We start from the raw sequence: 17,412 nt of genomic DNA, 5'->3' as shown, positions 1-17,412 counted from the left end.
CTGCTATGTGGCTGTAATCAGTTTTTACTGCTTGAATATATACAGTTCTTTCTGTATTGTGTTGCGTGTGTGATCTAAAGCAGATAAACTGGTGATTTGATGTCTGTGGGTCTAATGGAAACTTTGAAGTGAATTGTGATTTGGAAGGCAGTTCTTACTGTACCTTGAAGGTAATCCTGACTGATGGTTTCAAGAATGAAAAGTTTGTAATGTTACAGGGAAGATCAGAGTTAGGCAAATTCCAAGAGATTCTGGCAATTTCATACATGAAACAGCTTTTCTGTCCGCTTTGTGACTTAGGCCAACAGTGAAAGTTGGTGGTCTGAACACGGACTGTTGTATTAAAATGAATTAGAACTCCTTTCCTGTGTTACAATAAGTAGCTGACTGTTTTGGACTGGTATGTTACAGATCACAGAGCTACAGTGGGGAGATTGTGATTAACAAAATCCAAACACTTTCCTGACAATTGCCCCTTGCATTTGTCGTTTGGAGCATTTTATGTGTTCTAGGCTGGGAAGCCTAGAAATCTGGAAATGCACCCAAGGCTTATATTAGAGTTCAGACTTATATTCAGTCCTTTCCTTCATGTACTATAGAGATGAGTGGATCACAAGTATGGCTTGCAACACTCACTAATTCTGCATGAAGACGTGCTGTAATTAATCCAGAAAATTATCCAGTTAGCTGTAGGAGATGGGAAGAGTCTTCCCATCATGTACAACTAGCCAGATATTTTCTGCAGCATTTTATTTCATCTGCTGGCTTATGTGCAGAAAACCCTTTACCTGTGTTTGTCTGACATGTCTTATTCATGTACTTGGGGTCAGCCTGGCCACAGCTGGGGAGGAATCTTCTCCACAATCTCATACTTTTATATTTTTGCACTGGGAGCTCTCTCCAAGTTTGAAACCTTTCTCTTCATGATTCTTGTCATGCTAATGACAAGACTCATTTTATGTAATTGATTCCCTTAAAATCATGGTGGCAGCTTCTTGGTTTTCTGCTTGCAGGATGCAGCAGATTAGTTCCCTTAACAGTCCTTTGTTTTAATCTGAACTAAGCTTTTGGGAACATATGCAATGCTCAGTGATGTACAGGAAATTAAACCTGATTCCTTCAGGTCCAGACCTCTGCAAAACTTTGATGTTTGCTCATGATGGAGGCAAACTAATGTTTTATTTTTTCTGTAGATGGCTTTGGAAGACTCAGAGCAAAAGCAAAATCTTCTGCACAATGTTTACTTGGAGCTGGAGGAACTAACACCAGTCTTTGAAACAGACAGTGTAATGCAACAGCTAAATGAAGCAGATGATCAAGTAGCATCTTTACAACATGAGATAGCAGAGATTCTTCCACAGATCCAGCATGTGGCTGATGTAAGTTTGAGTGATCTCTAAGTGTATTGAGCTTCACCATGTGTTATGAAATACAGTTTATATTGTCTGCATAGAAAAAAGGTGTGTGGATTTTAGTAGGTTTGCCAATGAGTAAATGAATTGTTTGGAAATAAACCTGCAGAAGCTGTTAGGTATCTAACGAAGCTATAAAGTTCAAGAGTATTGATGAACCCTTTTTTTAGAGAAAGAAATGCAGGGCTGGTTGACCAACAGATTAAACTTATCTTGCTGGAGAGCAGGGCTCCAATTCAGTGGCACCTGGACAGGCTAGAGAAATGGCCTGACAGAGACATCACAAAGCTCTAACAGAGGCAAATGCACTGTGCCAGATACCAATATAAGCTGGAGGCCAACCAGCTGGAAAGCAGCCTTCCCAAAAAGGCTGGGGGTCCTGGTGGACAACAAGTTGACCATGATGCAGTACTACAGCCTTGCAGCAAGAAGGGCAACACCATCCAGAGCTACCTGAGCAAGTGTGGCCAGGAAGTCCAAGAGTATGATCTTGCCCTTCTTTTTGGCACCTGTGAGGTCACATCTGGGTAATGTGCCCAGTTTGGGTTTTCCAGAGCAAGAAAGACATAGACATACTGGAACAAGTCCAGGAAGAGGAACAAGGGTGGTAGAGGGACTGTAGCACAGGGCATATGAGGAAAATCTGGGAGAGCTGAGTTGGTACAGGCTGGAGAAGAGATGTGTATGAGGGAGATGTGACCACTCTCTGCTGCTATGTAATGGAAGACTGTAAACAAGATGGAGCCAGACTCTTAGTGGTGTACAGAGAAGAGATGGACAGTAACAGATCCAAATTATAAGAAAGGAAGTATATATCTGCATATTAAGAAGTCTTTTTTTGTCAAACGCTAGATCAGGGGCCCCATGTTGGGGTGAAATCCCCATCTCAGGAAATACCCAAATCTCAACAGGATCAGGCCCCATGCGACCTGCTCTGTGGGGCACAAGAGGTCTTCCAAGGTCCCTTCCAGTGTAATTTATTTTGTGACTTTGTCTCCATGAGAGTTAACTAGGAGCTGTACTGTATGTGGTTACATTTCCCATCTGACATAACTCTCTTCCTATAGAAAGTTTAATTAGACTGGTTTCTTACACTCGTAAATACCACCGTTGTCACTACTGGTAATTTATAATGTGACTTTTCAAGGATATTTCAATTTCATACTCAGTGTTTAAAACTGAATAAATGACCACAGATAATTAATTATTTAGAAGTTGTGATCGTGTGTAATTTATAATAATTAGCCTTGCAATCAGCAGCACCCAGTTGAACATGACCTGCATATGCTGCATCTGGTTTTCAGACTTCTTTTTAAGTTTAGAGTAAAAGGCAGAAATTCAAGCTGTGTTTGTTTTTTGAAGGGAGTTTTTAAACTATACTATCTACAAATGTTCTTTGTTCCCCAAATCTAGGAATTGAGTGCCATTGAATCTCACGTAAAAGTGTTTGAGAAGGATATTGTGAAAATGAAGACAATCCTGTCATCAGAAGATCTATTGGAATTTTCTCCTAAAGACCAACTTAAACACGGGCAGGTCAGTGAAAACTCCCATAAAAGCTTTTTTTCCCCTATATATTTATCCATAAATTACTAGCTGTCACAAGCATAAGACTATTTTGTGACTTCATACTACAATGAATAAGTTTTTAACATATGATTTTGACATGTAAGTTGAATATGTTACACATATTCCAACTCTCAGGTCAAAGGGTGAAAGCATTATTTCAGTCATGATTTCAGCTGCATGACTACAGTAGCAAGTAGTGAAATCCAAAAGGAGCAGATTGGTAGGCAAAGTAGTTCAGAGGACCTGATGTCTGTGCTGTATGTGTCTTGGGGGCTTACTTTGGACTAGCCCTCAGTCTAGTCCTGTAGATTGAACATCCATTAATGGTTGGGAGTGTTTAGATGCTCTTCTGGAGAGTGTCTTCTGCTATAGTTTCATCTGAAAGGAATTGAGTCTACATGCTCCAGGACAAGTGTGGAATGTAAACTCTAAGGTAAGACTGTTGGGATATCCCTTCAAGAAGAACAGTCCTGGTCTGGCATAAAATATTTGAAACAAAAGCACTGTTAAAAACATGCCAATAGACAGCTCAAATATGTAACTAAAGCACACAATTTTAGACATACTTGACATATAAGTACTTCAATTTTTGGAAAATTTATGATCTGATTTTCAGAAAGACACTCACTGCTCATGATTCCACTTACCGTCAAACAGTAAGTAATCTGAAAGTCTGAAGATCAGGCCCTATTTTCCAAAAATTGAGGCAAAATGCAGCAGATGCTTCTAGAAACGTAGGCTGGAGTGACTCACCACAAATCCATTTAACGCATGCAGAGACTTCATTGCAAAGATATCTTGGCCAGATGGTTTTTCTTTCTCTGTTTGAGTAAAATAAAGCAAAGCGCTATGGTATCTGTTCTTTTATATCACCTGCAGTCCATATTGTTAGTTGACTGAAATGCAAAAAGCATGGGTTCAGCATCAGGGGAGAGAAAAAATATGTTACCAAACCACTCAAAGCTTTATTATTATTAGAACAGTTTTGTAATGACTGCATTATATGGAAAAACTAAAGTAATATTTCTTCTGGAAAATAATGTTCACCTACTGCCTTATTTTAAATTGAAGCCTGGATAGTATGCAAATAACAGAAGAATTCCTGACGCAGATGCTTATGAGTGAGAGGATAAGCATCTATGTTCTAATTGCAGCTATTTAAATGAAATCTTTTTGAGAGGAAATCAAACGGAAGTATTAGTAAGACCTAGGTATGTCTTCAGGATAACCAGGAAGTTGTGAGTTGGAGTTGCCATTCTGTCTTTGCTAAGTTGATCACTGAGTCTTCCATAAAACACACATTGTGGTGTCAACTTAGGCCCATTTCCGATCATGCAAAACTGAGAAAGTTGATTCTAAATTATGCATCCACTCAGTGTAGTGATATGAGAAGCTGACAGGACTGGCTTCAGAGGCTTCTCCTGGCTTCCATTCCTGTTTGTCATCTTCTCAGCTGTGATAAGACGTTTTATAGGACGTTTGGAAAATGGTTAGCTTTATTATATGACATTTCATGACTGGTTTGCAGTGCCAAAAAGAAAAACCCGAGCTGCCTAGGAGCAGCAGAAGGATTGGGCCATTTTTTAAACTGTTTTCACTGCCAAAGATTCATTAATTTGAAATGATGCACTTAGTAAAATAGTAACTGCTCTGAATGTGACCCTTTTTTTGTAACTGAGCAAGCTTTATGTATGTATATGCAAACAAAGCAGAATTGTAAATGTAAATGATATCTTCCTCTTGCTTTTGACAGTCTCACCATGTATTTTCACTTATTTGTTCTAGGTTTTAAATATTCTTCCTTCTTATATGGGAAACTCACTAAAGAAAACTCTTGCACATCATAACAAAACTGTGAATTTTCCGTGTTGATTTTTTTCCAACTGTAACATCCATCATCTATCTTGTATCCTAATAGGTTATACTTGACCATGTTGGTCCTATGCAGAAGACCATTGTTCATATCCAGTCCTATGAAGAAGCACTTCAGCTACCAGGGGTGAAAACACAACCTTTCTCAGTCTTCCGAAAAGCAAGACAACTTTTGAGAGAATTGAAAAAACTAGAAAAAATAACTAAGGAAAAAAATGAGCTACTGGAGGTAATTGATTTGTATCCACTTATTTTATTACCATTTATTTATTTTGAAGCTGTCACCTAAAACACCTTTATTTTATAATCATTTTATCACTAGATAATCTTATCTTTACAGGCGTATAATGCACCTACTGTATCTTCTATGTAATGGCTTGGGGCTTTTTTTTTGTTCTGTTGTGTTTTTTTTCTTCCCTGTGTAATTTGTTGCTACAACAAGCCAAGCCACACTAGTTACAAAACTCAAATTAATTTCAAGACTATTTCAGTCACAACTGATACTATTTGTTTTACAATATTATAGGAAAATGAAGGCATTGCTGTCTTACAAGTCTTACAACCCAGTCTTGCACTACTGATGATTGAAATCCGGTGTTACTTGCAGGTGCTCACAGTTTGCGAGTTTTAGGTTTTCCAAACCTAAAGCAGACTGCTTTAGAGCACATAACTTCTTACTAAGCATTTTGGAGGCCAGGCAGAGAAAAGTGGGAGCTAAAAAGTGAGTCTCCATCTCTGTCTTTGTGAAATTAAGGCATTCAAAGAGCAAAAATATTACCAGGCAGAGTCAACGTGTTCATGAAGGGGAAGTCCTGTCTCAATAATTTGACCTCCTACAGTAAGGTCACCCGCTTAGTGAATGAAGGGAAGGAAGTGGATGTAATCTTTCTGGATTTTGGTAAGGACTTCAATACTGTCTCTCACAAACTCCCAACTGTGAGATCAGCAGGTTCATGCTACACTGGGTGATGAACTGGCTGAATGACAGAGCTCAGAGGGTTGTAATGAGTGGGGAAGTGGAGACGGGGGTGCGGGTCTCTTCTCCCTGGTAATCAAAGACCTAATGTGAGGGAACTGCACAAAGCTGCACCAAGGCAGGTTCAGACAGGACATCAGGAAAACCTTCTTTACCATGAGAGTGCTCAAACACCAGAACAGGCTTCCTAGAGCAGTTGTTGATACCCTATGCCTGTCAGTGTTCGAGACATTTGGATGATGACCTCAATAACGTGCTTTAACTTTTGGATAACCCTGAAGAGGTCAGGCTGTTGGACTAGAGATGATCTTTGAAGGTCCCTTCCAACTGAGCTATGCTATGCTATTCTATTCTATTTGAGAACGAGGAGGAAAACGCAGGCATGCTACATACTTGCATGCATGCTACAGACATGCACACCTGGAGTTGAATAAAAGTAATGACTCTGTGGATCTGTATTAAACATTTTGGGTTTTTAGTCCATATAACTTCTTAAGTCTGAAAAATAGATGTAGTAAAATACAAACGTTTCTGAGAAGGAGTTACCAGATTAAATATTCAAGAATTTCAAAACACTTTTAAGCCCTTGGAATCAGGGTGCTTTGCAATTACAAAGTATTATCATGAGTCTCTTAAGTCATTTATATAGAGCATTAGGTCAAGGTTTGTATTTTTCGCCTTTTTGGAATAGCTGCAGTCTTTTTTGCTCAGCATTTGCCTTTATCTTACATGCATGCAACAAGCTGTAGCTGAGTGAAATTTCTTTGTAAGAAAACAGATTGGAAAAATTACAATTCTTGGCAGCAGGGATATCAAACTGTGCAAAAAAGACTTTCCAGTCCTATTGAGTGAGTCGAAGGCAGCAGTACTACAATAAAAGTCTATCACCACCTAAGACACAACAAAGGATAAGCCTATTAAAGGATGGCATTTTTTAATGCTCCATTATAAAGGTAGTAAGTATTCTGAAAGGAAACCAAACTGGAGGCAAGCTGCCCATGTAGATCTCTATTTTTTTTTTTTTTTTTTTTTTCCCTGAGGATCAGTGTGACATTTTAGTGTTTGGATGTGTTTGCACATATTTGCTATCCATGATGCAACAGGATCTTGCACTAGTAACTTCTGTATAAGTAAGTTGTAGTGTAACACCTGAAAAAGTTTAATGGAAACAAAACCTGTAATAGGGTCTGCAAATTCTTCAGGGTGGGATTTTAGGTGGCTTGCATGTGTGTTGAATGTTGCCTTCTTTTTTTTTTTTTATTGGCCAGTCAAGTACCACACCTATCACTACCTAAATAATGCCACATAATTGCAGACTGGCCGAGGTTGGAAGGGACCTCTGAAGATCATCTAGTCCAAACCCCTGCCAGGCAGGATCACCTAGAGCACACTGCACATCAGGAAGAGTACCTGAAAGTCACAGCAGCTTTATCAGTTTTCTGTGCAAGGGAGTGGCAATATTTGCATATTTGATGTTTTACTATGTTCATTTCTTAGTGCCTGCTCTCACACTACTGACGGGTGGGCCTTTTCCATGGTTAGGTCTCAATATGAAAAGTAAAAAGCAAAATTTAAGCATGAAATAACTCAAGAGAGAGGCATCGCTTCTATGTAGGCATGATTTATGTTCTATTAAGAAAAGGATAAATAATTTTTTTTTGCCTTTTTTGAGAGGGAAATTGGAGTCTGTATACAGAGTAGTATTCTTTAGTTAGTCAAAGAAATTTGAGATATTGCATATTTTACTTGTTATTGAACAGTCACGTGAATGTGGGAGTGCAGGGATGTGTAAGGGAATCTCTCTTTTGGAAGGACTTTTAGTTTCTCATCAAAATTGGGCAGGAGAATACCTACTTTTTTTTTTTTTTTCCCCTCTGCCCTCTGATTTTTTAGGTATGGCATTAAAACTAAGACCATAGTCTACAATTGAATATCTTCCTCTTAAATTTAGCATTTTTTAAAGCAGGGAAAATACTTCTTTCTTCCTTTTGAAACCTGTAAATTAAAAATAAAATCATGCAGAATCTTACTAGTGTGTGTTCTACTGGGAGGGATTGTTGTTGTTGTTCATAGCCAGAAAGACTCTTTGCTCTGAAAGGCCAAGTCTGTGAACGCTTTGCAGACAAGGTTACCAGCCTCCCGGGCTGTAAGTTTAAGCCTGTTGGTAATTGCATTTTCTTCTTCACCTTTTGCACCTGAGGAATAGGCCATAGATATTCGTTGATTCACAGCCCAGAGGCTGGAAAACAGAACCACCAAATGTTTTGTGAATTGAATGCGTTCACAAAATATTCTCATCTGTATAATTTCTTTGTTACCTGCGTGATTGTGTCAGGCTGTGGCTGACAAACATTAGCAAGGTGTGTGGGGAGGTTGCTGATTTCTGCGTGAACAGTGAAGCATGGGGGTTGATGAGATTTTTCTGTCACTGTCAAATGAATAAAAGTGAATTTGGCAGTTGTTAACACATAGTAGGCTTTCTCTAAGTCATGTAAGAAGAGGAAGCTCACACATAGTGGAAATACTTATCATTTTATAGGAAGTATTCAAATTTTTAGAAACCATGGTCGGCTTATCTCCTGAGCTGCAGTTTCTGCCTGGCGTACAGCACAGTTCAGTTTTGGTCAGTGCAGAACTAGCTGGCAGTAAAGACTTGAGCACCACTGAAAAACAGGTAGGCTTTCTCACTTGATATGAAACAGAGAACAATGGCCAAACATGTAATTTCTCTTTATTTTCAACCTTTTCTAAATTGTAGTGAATGTGATTAAATATGTTCCATTTTGCATTTTAGATTCAGTCATACTCTAGAGTAAGCAATAGTATGCTCCGAGGCAGAATTCCCCACTGTACTGCTTATGAATAGAGCAGAGCTTGTCTCTAGCAAGTGAAGAAACTTTGTGAGGATGGAGTTCTGCAAAGTTAGGAGGACAAACACGGTTTCTTTTAACATGTAACTACAGATGCAAAAGGGGCTCAAGTTCTCTTTCATGCAAGTTAGTTGCATTACTGACTAGTTTGTTTACATCCAAGTAAATTCAAAATTATTTAGGATGATTATAATTCACAGGAAGCTTTAAAGAAAACAGAAGAATGCGAGCAAGAAATTGAAAAGCGGAAACAATTCTTAAAGAACCACTTGGTTGAAATATCCCATGAAAATCAACCTCTGGCTCAGAAGACTTCTTATCCAGAGGTGGGTTTCATTGTTTTCTCTCTTATGTCTGTTACTTTTCCTAAGGCTACTCCTGACAACAAGTAGCACTGAGAAACAGGAGTGTGCTTCCCCTCCCTGCTGCAATCAAACAGGCAACTGAATACCATGGTGTGACTTCACATGCATAGTTTGCTATATATGAGGAGATATAATATTAGTTTGCAAGTTGGGCACGTCTTTCATATTATATTCCTTGTTGATTTTGATATGCATCTGTACCCTTGTCAACTCCCAGTGAAAATCTGAAGTAAAAAGTGAAAATTTTGGTGAAACAGTATGCAGTGCTGTTGTTTTCCTGTGCTCCTTATCCAGCTAATGTGGCAGGTCACGTTACTGAGGTAGCAGCTTGGGGTAGTGCATGAAGAGAGCACTGTGTCCCTTTCTGATCACTGACCATGCAGTGGAACTTCAGGTGATTCCAGCTAGGGTTAGATTCTTTAAACTCCTTTCCTTGTCCTCGCTGACATGCTGTGTTTTCATCAACTGATAACACGCTGTTTTTCTCCCTGCAGTTGGCTGTTTTCTGTAATGGATGAATTGCTTATTTAATGCAAAAATGAGATGTGTTTTAAAGACAGCCCTGCAGAAGTCAGGAAATGACTAATTAAGTATAATAACTATTTATAAAGTACCTCTGAAATGCTCAGCTTTTTACAGTCAGTCACAATAAAGTTAATAAACATACATTGTACTTGCTTAATAACTATAATCACTTGGTAACTCCTAAGTACATAGCTGCTCTGCTCTCAGGTTGGATGTAGGAGACTTGATGCTAGTACTAAGCATGACTCATTTCCTGATTCTTACTTGTTTTTGAATTTGAGTATAGGTCTTTCTGCTTAATATCTGTGTTTTAGAAGAAAATCTGTTTCACAGTTGTAGCATTTCATTGATAGAATTGGCAATGGAATTGCCCATCTTACTGGGGGTCTTTAAATGTGGAAGTGATGTCTATAAAGATTTGGTTTCTGAGGAGGTTTTATTTTGGCTAGTTAAGTCTGCAAAGAAGTAACTGGTAAATTTATGGTGTAAAGTCTGCTTCTGCAATAAAGCAACAGAAATACTATTCTTAGTGAACATTTATAAATATATGGTAAATTATCATACATGGCCATCCCTTCATTCCAGGGACTTTTTCTTGCTTTTACCTCTGGAAGATTTCACCTTGTGTTTTCCAGTGTATAAAAGGAAAAAGCATCATCTGAGTAGATTTTCCACAAGCTTTGAAAATCTGCTGGGTTTCCTGCCTCCACCTTCCTAGTCATGCAGCCATCCTAGCATTGCTGACAAAGGAAGCTGTGGTTGAGACAAAACCAGCTGTCTTACTGCTTTCATCTGTCACAGATTATTACTTCTTTAGCTTTATTCACACTATGATAGAGCAGGCTCTGGAATCAGTGCTGTTATTATTATAAACCTAGCATCAAAGCTTGCTCTAATGGACTGATCCGAGTCTGCATTGGGATTTTTAGCCACTTCTCAGTTTTGTGGTCAAGCCATAGTGCTTCAAAGAGATTTAGCACTTTCAGTAATGAAGGACGTGAGGCATTTCATTCCTTGTCCTGTCTTGGTTTATTACTGCTTGTGCTTTCTTTGCTTACCTGGTGACCAAGTGGAAAGGGAAGGCCCCTAGCAAAAGGCTCTAGAGCAATAGTCATGGCCAAGGGGGAAAGCAAGACAGATTTATTTTCCTCTTTGTTAGTGCAGAGTTACTTGAGTTATTGTTTAATCCCTGCAGAACATTAAATATTTTCCTTGTACTTTCTTGGGACCATTGCTCCAGTATTACGTTCAAAGACATGGAAAAATTCTAGTCCCTAGCTGTGTCACTAAAACCCTCCAAATGGTTTATATTTGCTTCTTTTAGATCAGCTTCTGCAAAGAAGACTCAGCCCTGAATTACCCCTAGCTGTATTTGCTCTCATCTAGGCTATCCCAACTGTTCTGTGTCAGGTTTCCAGAGAAGGTACTTGGAAGAAACATAACCTGCTTTGACTCACAGAGTAATGTAACTCAGCTGCATTCCCTCTGTCCTGAGGGAAACTCGTATTCCCATGGCTATGCAAGACCTAGTTAAATTTATTTATCCAGCCTTTCACATTTGTTTCCAGACTACCAACCTACACATTATAGCTAGCAAGTGCTGTCCTGAGCTGAATCTGTTGCTGTTGTTTTGTATGTGTCTGGACATCTCCTGCAGTGACAATGGGAAATTGTCCCAAAGCCCTGAGAAAGGAAAAAGGGCAAATAGACCCAGACCCAGTCCCAGTAAGATGTATCACAAGTGTCATCTGTTACATTACCATTTGGTTAACTAATAGAAATGTCTGATTACAAATGTTGTTCCTCTTTAGGGAGAAATGGAAGCTGTAAAAGAAGAAATCATCAAGCTGTGTCAGAGAAAGGAAGATATTCTTACTGGGATGAAGAATTCAATGTCTGGGCTTCACCAATGCTTACAGCAAGAAGTGCCCGACCTAGGAGATGAATCCCCAGCCTCTGAATTTGCACAAACTGACTCAATTGGGACTACTGTTTCTGATCAGCAGGTAAGTTGAGAACCATGTTGTGATCACTTACCCAAGAGATGATGAGGGAAGGTAAATAGCCCTTCTTCATCCAGAAAGACAAGCATGTGACAGAGCTGCATCCCTCCAGCTGTGAACCAGTATTACTTCTCCTCTCCTTTGTGCTTTTGAATGATTCTGTAAGGACTGGGTATAATGCATGTCTATGAGAAGGCAGGAAAGAGGTGTGCCTTAGGTTATTTTTTAGCATGAGCAGATCCAACATGAAGTTTACATTAAGCAATCAACAGCAAAATGCTAGGTGTGTAGTTTTATTGATAAGCAGTTGTTCTGGAATTTTCAGTAAATTGTTTCATGGAGCAAAATGAACTTTGTCCCAAATATAGCTGTGATATTGAAACATTAAAGCATAGCCCCAGTTTTTGGAGGTGCTTAGTACCTGCAGCTTTCAATTACTTTAATGCAGGGTGGCAGATGCTCACTGCTTCTCTAAAAGTGGACCCCAAGCGGTAACTTTCTTTTAGTTTACAGGCAGAAGAGAAGAGGCTTTTACTGTTCTTGTCATGAATAATTAGGCTGTCCCTTTGTGTGTATTTTGTAGTTGAAAAAAAGAGGAATGATGTTTCTTCTGCCTTGTTTAGATGAAGAGTCAGAAGACTATTCTGTCCACAGCAAGGTGAGTTCAATATATATCTTATATATACAGCTGTATATGTGTGGTACAAGGTTTTGTTACATGACAGATTATGAAAAATGTGTAAATCTGAAATAATTTAGAACAAATGGAAGCCAAGTTTGTCACACCAAGAAAATATGCTGAGAAACTGCACTCGAGTCAGCTTACCAGTATTACACAGGAACTCATTCTGCAATGTGTGATCCTGCTTTTGATGGGATTGCTTATACAGTAATACCCCTTCATGCAAGTGTTAGTGGCAAAACATGGGCCTCAAAAACAATATTTATATGTGGGTTTCCTTTCAGACAAAATTAGACAGCCTCTGAAGTGCTAAAATTAAAAAAAAAAAAAAAAGAAATAAAAAGAAATAAAAATGTATGTTTGAGCTTAAGAATAAAAGGCATGATCAAACTATTGGGGAAGAAGTGAAGGTAGGGAGAGATTTCTGGGATAATGGGAGAAGCTGGGAAATACTGCTCAACAGGTTGCTGACCTCAACAGGTTGAGGACCAAGGCTAGGAGTAAATTTTCATGCTGACATTAATAGCTTTTGGAAAAAAGAAAAAAAAAATCCATGAAACTCTGCAAACCTTCCAAGAGGGACGAATTTTTGCAAGTTGTTCAAGTGAAATTAGGAACGTGCAGAAATGCTGACAATATTGTAGCCTAGCTACCTGCTCGTTACTGATGCAAGTTTTCTTTGCATACAAGAGTTGGGAGTTGTTTTGTTTTTTTTTTAGGGGACAGGACAGGAGAAAGATTGATTTGCTGGTGAGGTGTTTTGTTTGTTTGTTTGCTTTGGAATAGCATGAAAAACATGAGAATACTCTTAAGGTCTCTGGAGAAATCTATCAGTGTCACCCAGCTGCCATTCATCTTCAAGCAAAGCTTCAGAGCAAGGCAGAGGTGGGATTTGGGAGACGCAAGATAGATAAACAAAGCAGAAATAGAGCCAAGTGTTAGTAAAGATTTGCAGTACTTTACATTGCCTGAAGAAACATATGAGCTTCCTTTTCACAAGCTAATGCTGAGCTCTTGCTGCTTTCAAAGGGAAGTACAGCTGCAGAGACAGATAAGAGCTGTTGGCCTTCAGAAAAAGATGGTGAAAAGCATAAGGAAGACAGCACAAACTCCTGGTCTTCTGGTACCTTGTCAGATGGTGTTTCACAGGTAATGCACTCAGGTTTATCTCCACAGGGCAGGAACTAATCTTTATGGAAAGGATCTGCACAAGTCCTAGGTGTTGAAGTCTTTGAAGTAAGAGACTGTAGAATTTCAGGATGACAGCCTTACTGAGATAACTCCCTCTTCTGCAGCAAACTAAGTTTTGCCTTAAGTGTTCTTTCCTATTGCACATAAGAATTTATTGAAACCTGACAAAAACACCAAAGATAGAGAGGCACATTTGTTAGCAGCAATTCATTTCACTAACTCCTGGAAAGGCAATCAAATGTGCATTTTGTCAGGGGATGATTTGTGGAAGAGGTTCCCTTTGTACATGAAAAGATCATCTAATATACCATGGGTTGAATGGCATGGCTGCTGCCCTTTGAGGCTTCTCTAGCACAACAAGTCAATAATGATAAAAACATTTCCCCTGTTGTCTCTGACTCTACAGGATGCTGCTGAGCTAATGGGATCGTGCAATAAACATGGCGAGGAAACGTCTTTGCAAACTCTGCAGAACGCTGAAGACCCTGGCACAGGAGAAGAAAATCAAGCCATGGTGAGTTTGAAGGCCTGAAGTAGGCTGAACGAGGTGACCTTCGGGGCTCACTGCATAACCCAGCTACGAGGCAGAGGCCCTGTTCGGTTATGATAATGCTACTGGAGTTTGTGGCAGGATTAATAATATGGTAAGATACCTACAACCCTTTATGGGCCTCTTTATATTGCTGCTTAGGGTGAAAATGAATAATACGTTTTGATTTGCTCCTTGAAAATGAAGTTTACTGGGGAACAAGATGGAGTATTTTCAGGAGTAAAGATGCTGGCATTCATACAGCTGTGAATGGAAGGGTTTAACTGATAAAGATCTAGATCAACTATGGGATTTTTAAGTGTTAGACAAAGGAGAAATTAATGAGAATGAGACTCCATATGTTGTTGCTTTGTGGAATGCAAACACTAGCTTCAGGATTCATGGGCAGCAGCCTATTAGTTATATGGAAAAGAACATATGGGGACAGTCTTGAATAGTCCAGCAAGGCCAGGAGCAGCAGACTGGTAGCAGAGTAGCCTCAGCTCTAGCTGGGTGTAGAGCATGGAACAAGCTAGAATTCATCATTGCATGAGGCAGGACCAGGCTCCCAGGTTATTTTGTCTCCCGTTGTTCCTTAAATGCTTTCATCAAACTTATCCTTTTTGGGAAAAAAAAAAAAAAAAAGAAGAGAGAGAGAGAGATGGGGGTAGAATCTGAGATGTGCTTTATTAAAACATTTCACATTTCTGCAGTGGTACATAGCTAACTATTAATAGCAGTCAGAAGCTGGGTGTCGGTATTAATTGTGTATTAATATTATAAGCAACAGCATTCTGCCTCATGTGAGCGAGTGTATTACCTATGATGTACCTGCACACATGATGTCTCTGTGTCCTTCCTCTCTGCTGTGCGACAGTGGTGTTGGTCTTTGCATGTGCAGGACATCTTTAAGCTCCCTTTGCAGACAAAAGAGATGTAGTCACTGCAGTCCCCAAGCACAGAAAGTGGTCCAGCTGAGCTCTCACTGCTCCTTCATGTTTAGCTGAGCTGCACTGAGTAAATCTGAGCTGAGTGTAATGGGAATTCAGACACCTGTATTCAAGAGACTTAAATCTTCAGGTGAACTTTTTGGGTATCCAGGCATCTTACAAGACAACATACGCGCTACTGGTACCTTCGTGTGCCACAACTGTATTTTGTCAGCCTCTTGTCTTCAGGGACACCTACAATCCGTGGAACCCAGTAATACAAAAGCTGAGTAGAGCAGTGTCTTGAGATTGACACAGCTGCTGTGGAGAGAGCATTGTCAGGTGGTGAGACAGAGTCCTCCTCTGCTTCTGTAGAGAATGCAGAGAAGGGCTCCCTTCCTCAAACCATGGCAAACAGCATTTTTGCCAGCAACATCTTTACCATACCCATGTGTTGGTACACTGTGCTATTTCCATATGCTGTACAGCTCCCTACAGGGAGTGATTTTTTTGTTGCTGTTAGACGATTTATTTATGTGATCAATTACTACTTAGAGACAGGAAGACATTTACTTTTATAAATACTAAATTCATTTGTTTTCCCTAGAGATGTGGTTAAGTGTAGAGATATATGGAGACGGTTATATTTCTGCTCTCTGTTTAGAGCTTAAGTGCACACTAAAATTAAATAATTCCCACTATCCTAGTGATTGCTAAACAATACCATTTCCCCCCTCCTGGCATGTTGTCCCTCCTATGCAAATTCAGTTAGAGCAGCCTAAAACATAATCTAGGATTCAGAAACATGTTTGAATTACTGTGCGTCAGCTGAGCTTTGGTGACTGTCCACTGCATGTCCTCTGTGGTCTCACTCTTGGAACATGAACATATGATGTGTGCATGAAGCTGAACATAGTTACACCTGATTTTTTATTCAACTGATTTGACTGTATATCTGAGTCTCTATTTTTGTAAAGGAAGGGAATAAAGTTTACTGCAGTAACAGTGTCTGCCTGGGGAGGGGCAGAGCACACCTAAGTGAAAACTAAATGCTTATGTACATGTGTATGTCATGCACAGTATCACAAAAGTTTAAAGTTTGATTATTTTTTGGCATTATCAAAACACATTTACTTTAGTGAACCAACATGTTTTGCATGTCTCGTTGAAATAAAACAAACAAAATATTCTGCCCTAACTTGCAAAATATTTACGATCTAAAATAAACAGGCTTAGAACTAGTCAGAAATTTCAGATGGAGGTTGAAGTAAACTGGTACTTCTTTTTATACCTTCAAGCACATATTCCTCAACAGACATACCTAGGCCGTTTCCATGATCTGTGCACTCAGATTTACTATGCTTAATGGCACTGTCACAAGATATATGGGAGATAAATAAGAAAAGTAATTATTAAAGTAGGGCACTGATAGCCGAAACATTCATGTTGGCTCTCTTATTTTCTGTCAAATCTCATTTTAACATGAAGGTTGTGCACTACTACCGGCCATCTCATTTGCTTGTGTGTATGCTCTAGAGCCTTGGGAGTGTTACAGGTTTTGTAGTAGAGGTGCTGTTCTCCACTGACTTATTAAGTACTTGCATGTGTTGAGGTATATACAGACCTTTATAACCTTCTAAGCAACTGCTGATATCTGCAAGCACTTTAGACTTCTTATTATGGGAGTGTAGGATTCTGCTTCTTAAAGGAGTGCAAATCAGAAGACAGAATTACACAACATATACTTAAAATACAGATTTCTTTTTCGGTGTGACCTAGAGCCCAAATAAAGCACATTCATTCGACTGTTGGAACCAAATACGTACAAGTGACTTCTAAGCGTTGCACAACTGCATGCTTTGCAGCTGTAAACTGCAGCACTTTTACATCTTACTCCCTCAGAAAAACATCTCTCCTCAGGGGAGAACTGGTTAATGGTGAGTCATCTCGCTTCCTGTGCGCCCAGGTATACCTGGGCAAATGCAAATCGCTGCCTGGAAACCTGTTGCACCAGGTCCCAGGATCACCTGGCTGCCAGTTTCCCTTTCTTTTTTTTTTATCTTTTTTTTTTTTTTTTTTTTTTTTTTTAATACTGGGAAGACGGTAACAGAGTTGGTTCTGAGCTTTGTGAATGTGAAAGTTAAACATTTCTCACTGGTAAGGGAAGGGGAAAAAAAGGAAGAAATAGATAGATAACTGTGTTTTTTCTTGTGCTTTGCTTCAGACTGACACGCCTCCTGTCCTCAACGCCACCCAGTGCTCTCCAGGGAAAACAGGAGACTCGGAGGAAGAGGTGGATGGCGGTAGGCCTGAGCCGGAAACAATCCTCCAGGTGTGCCAGGCCCAGGTTGCCGAGCTGGAACAATGGCTAGACAAAACTAAGGTGTCCCTGGGGTCAGACCCCCAGACCCCCAAAATGCAGCAGATGGTGGAACTGCAGCTTGGTGATTGCCAGGTAAGACCGAGCCGTCAGTTTGCTGCTGCCATCC

General features: G+C 39.6%; 1 protein-coding gene across 9 annotated transcripts in view; it reads left to right on the top strand.

Moving 5' to 3' along the window:
- The window catches only part of SYNE2 (spectrin repeat containing nuclear envelope protein 2), a 187,090-nt gene that overhangs the window by 92,784 nt on the left and 76,894 nt on the right, over positions 1-17,412 (top strand). For all 9 annotated transcript variants that reach the window (XR_014694088.1, XM_084522802.1, XM_084522804.1 and 6 more), the window contains 9 exons: positions 1,194-1,379; positions 2,826-2,948; positions 4,900-5,082; positions 8,900-9,025; positions 11,401-11,595; positions 12,176-12,250; positions 13,304-13,423; positions 13,872-13,979; positions 17,148-17,378. Coding sequence is in view for 8 of the 9 variants with exons in the window: in XM_084522802.1 (XP_084378928.1) it covers positions 1,194-1,379; positions 2,826-2,948; positions 4,900-5,082; positions 8,900-9,025; positions 11,401-11,595; positions 12,176-12,250; positions 13,304-13,423; positions 13,872-13,979; positions 17,148-17,378 (1,347 nt within the window). In the remaining variant the exon portion in view is untranslated. The remainder of the gene's footprint in view (positions 1-1,193; positions 1,380-2,825; positions 2,949-4,899; positions 5,083-8,899; positions 9,026-11,400; positions 11,596-12,175; positions 12,251-13,303; positions 13,424-13,871; positions 13,980-17,147; positions 17,379-17,412) is intronic.

This window comes from Aythya ferina, assembly GCF_964211825.1.
Source record: "Aythya ferina genome assembly, chromosome: 5".
NCBI lineage: Eukaryota > Metazoa > Chordata > Aves > Anseriformes > Anatidae > Aythya > Aythya ferina.
The sequence above is the reverse complement of the archived record's forward strand: the minus strand, read 5'-3'. Positions and strand labels throughout refer to the sequence as shown.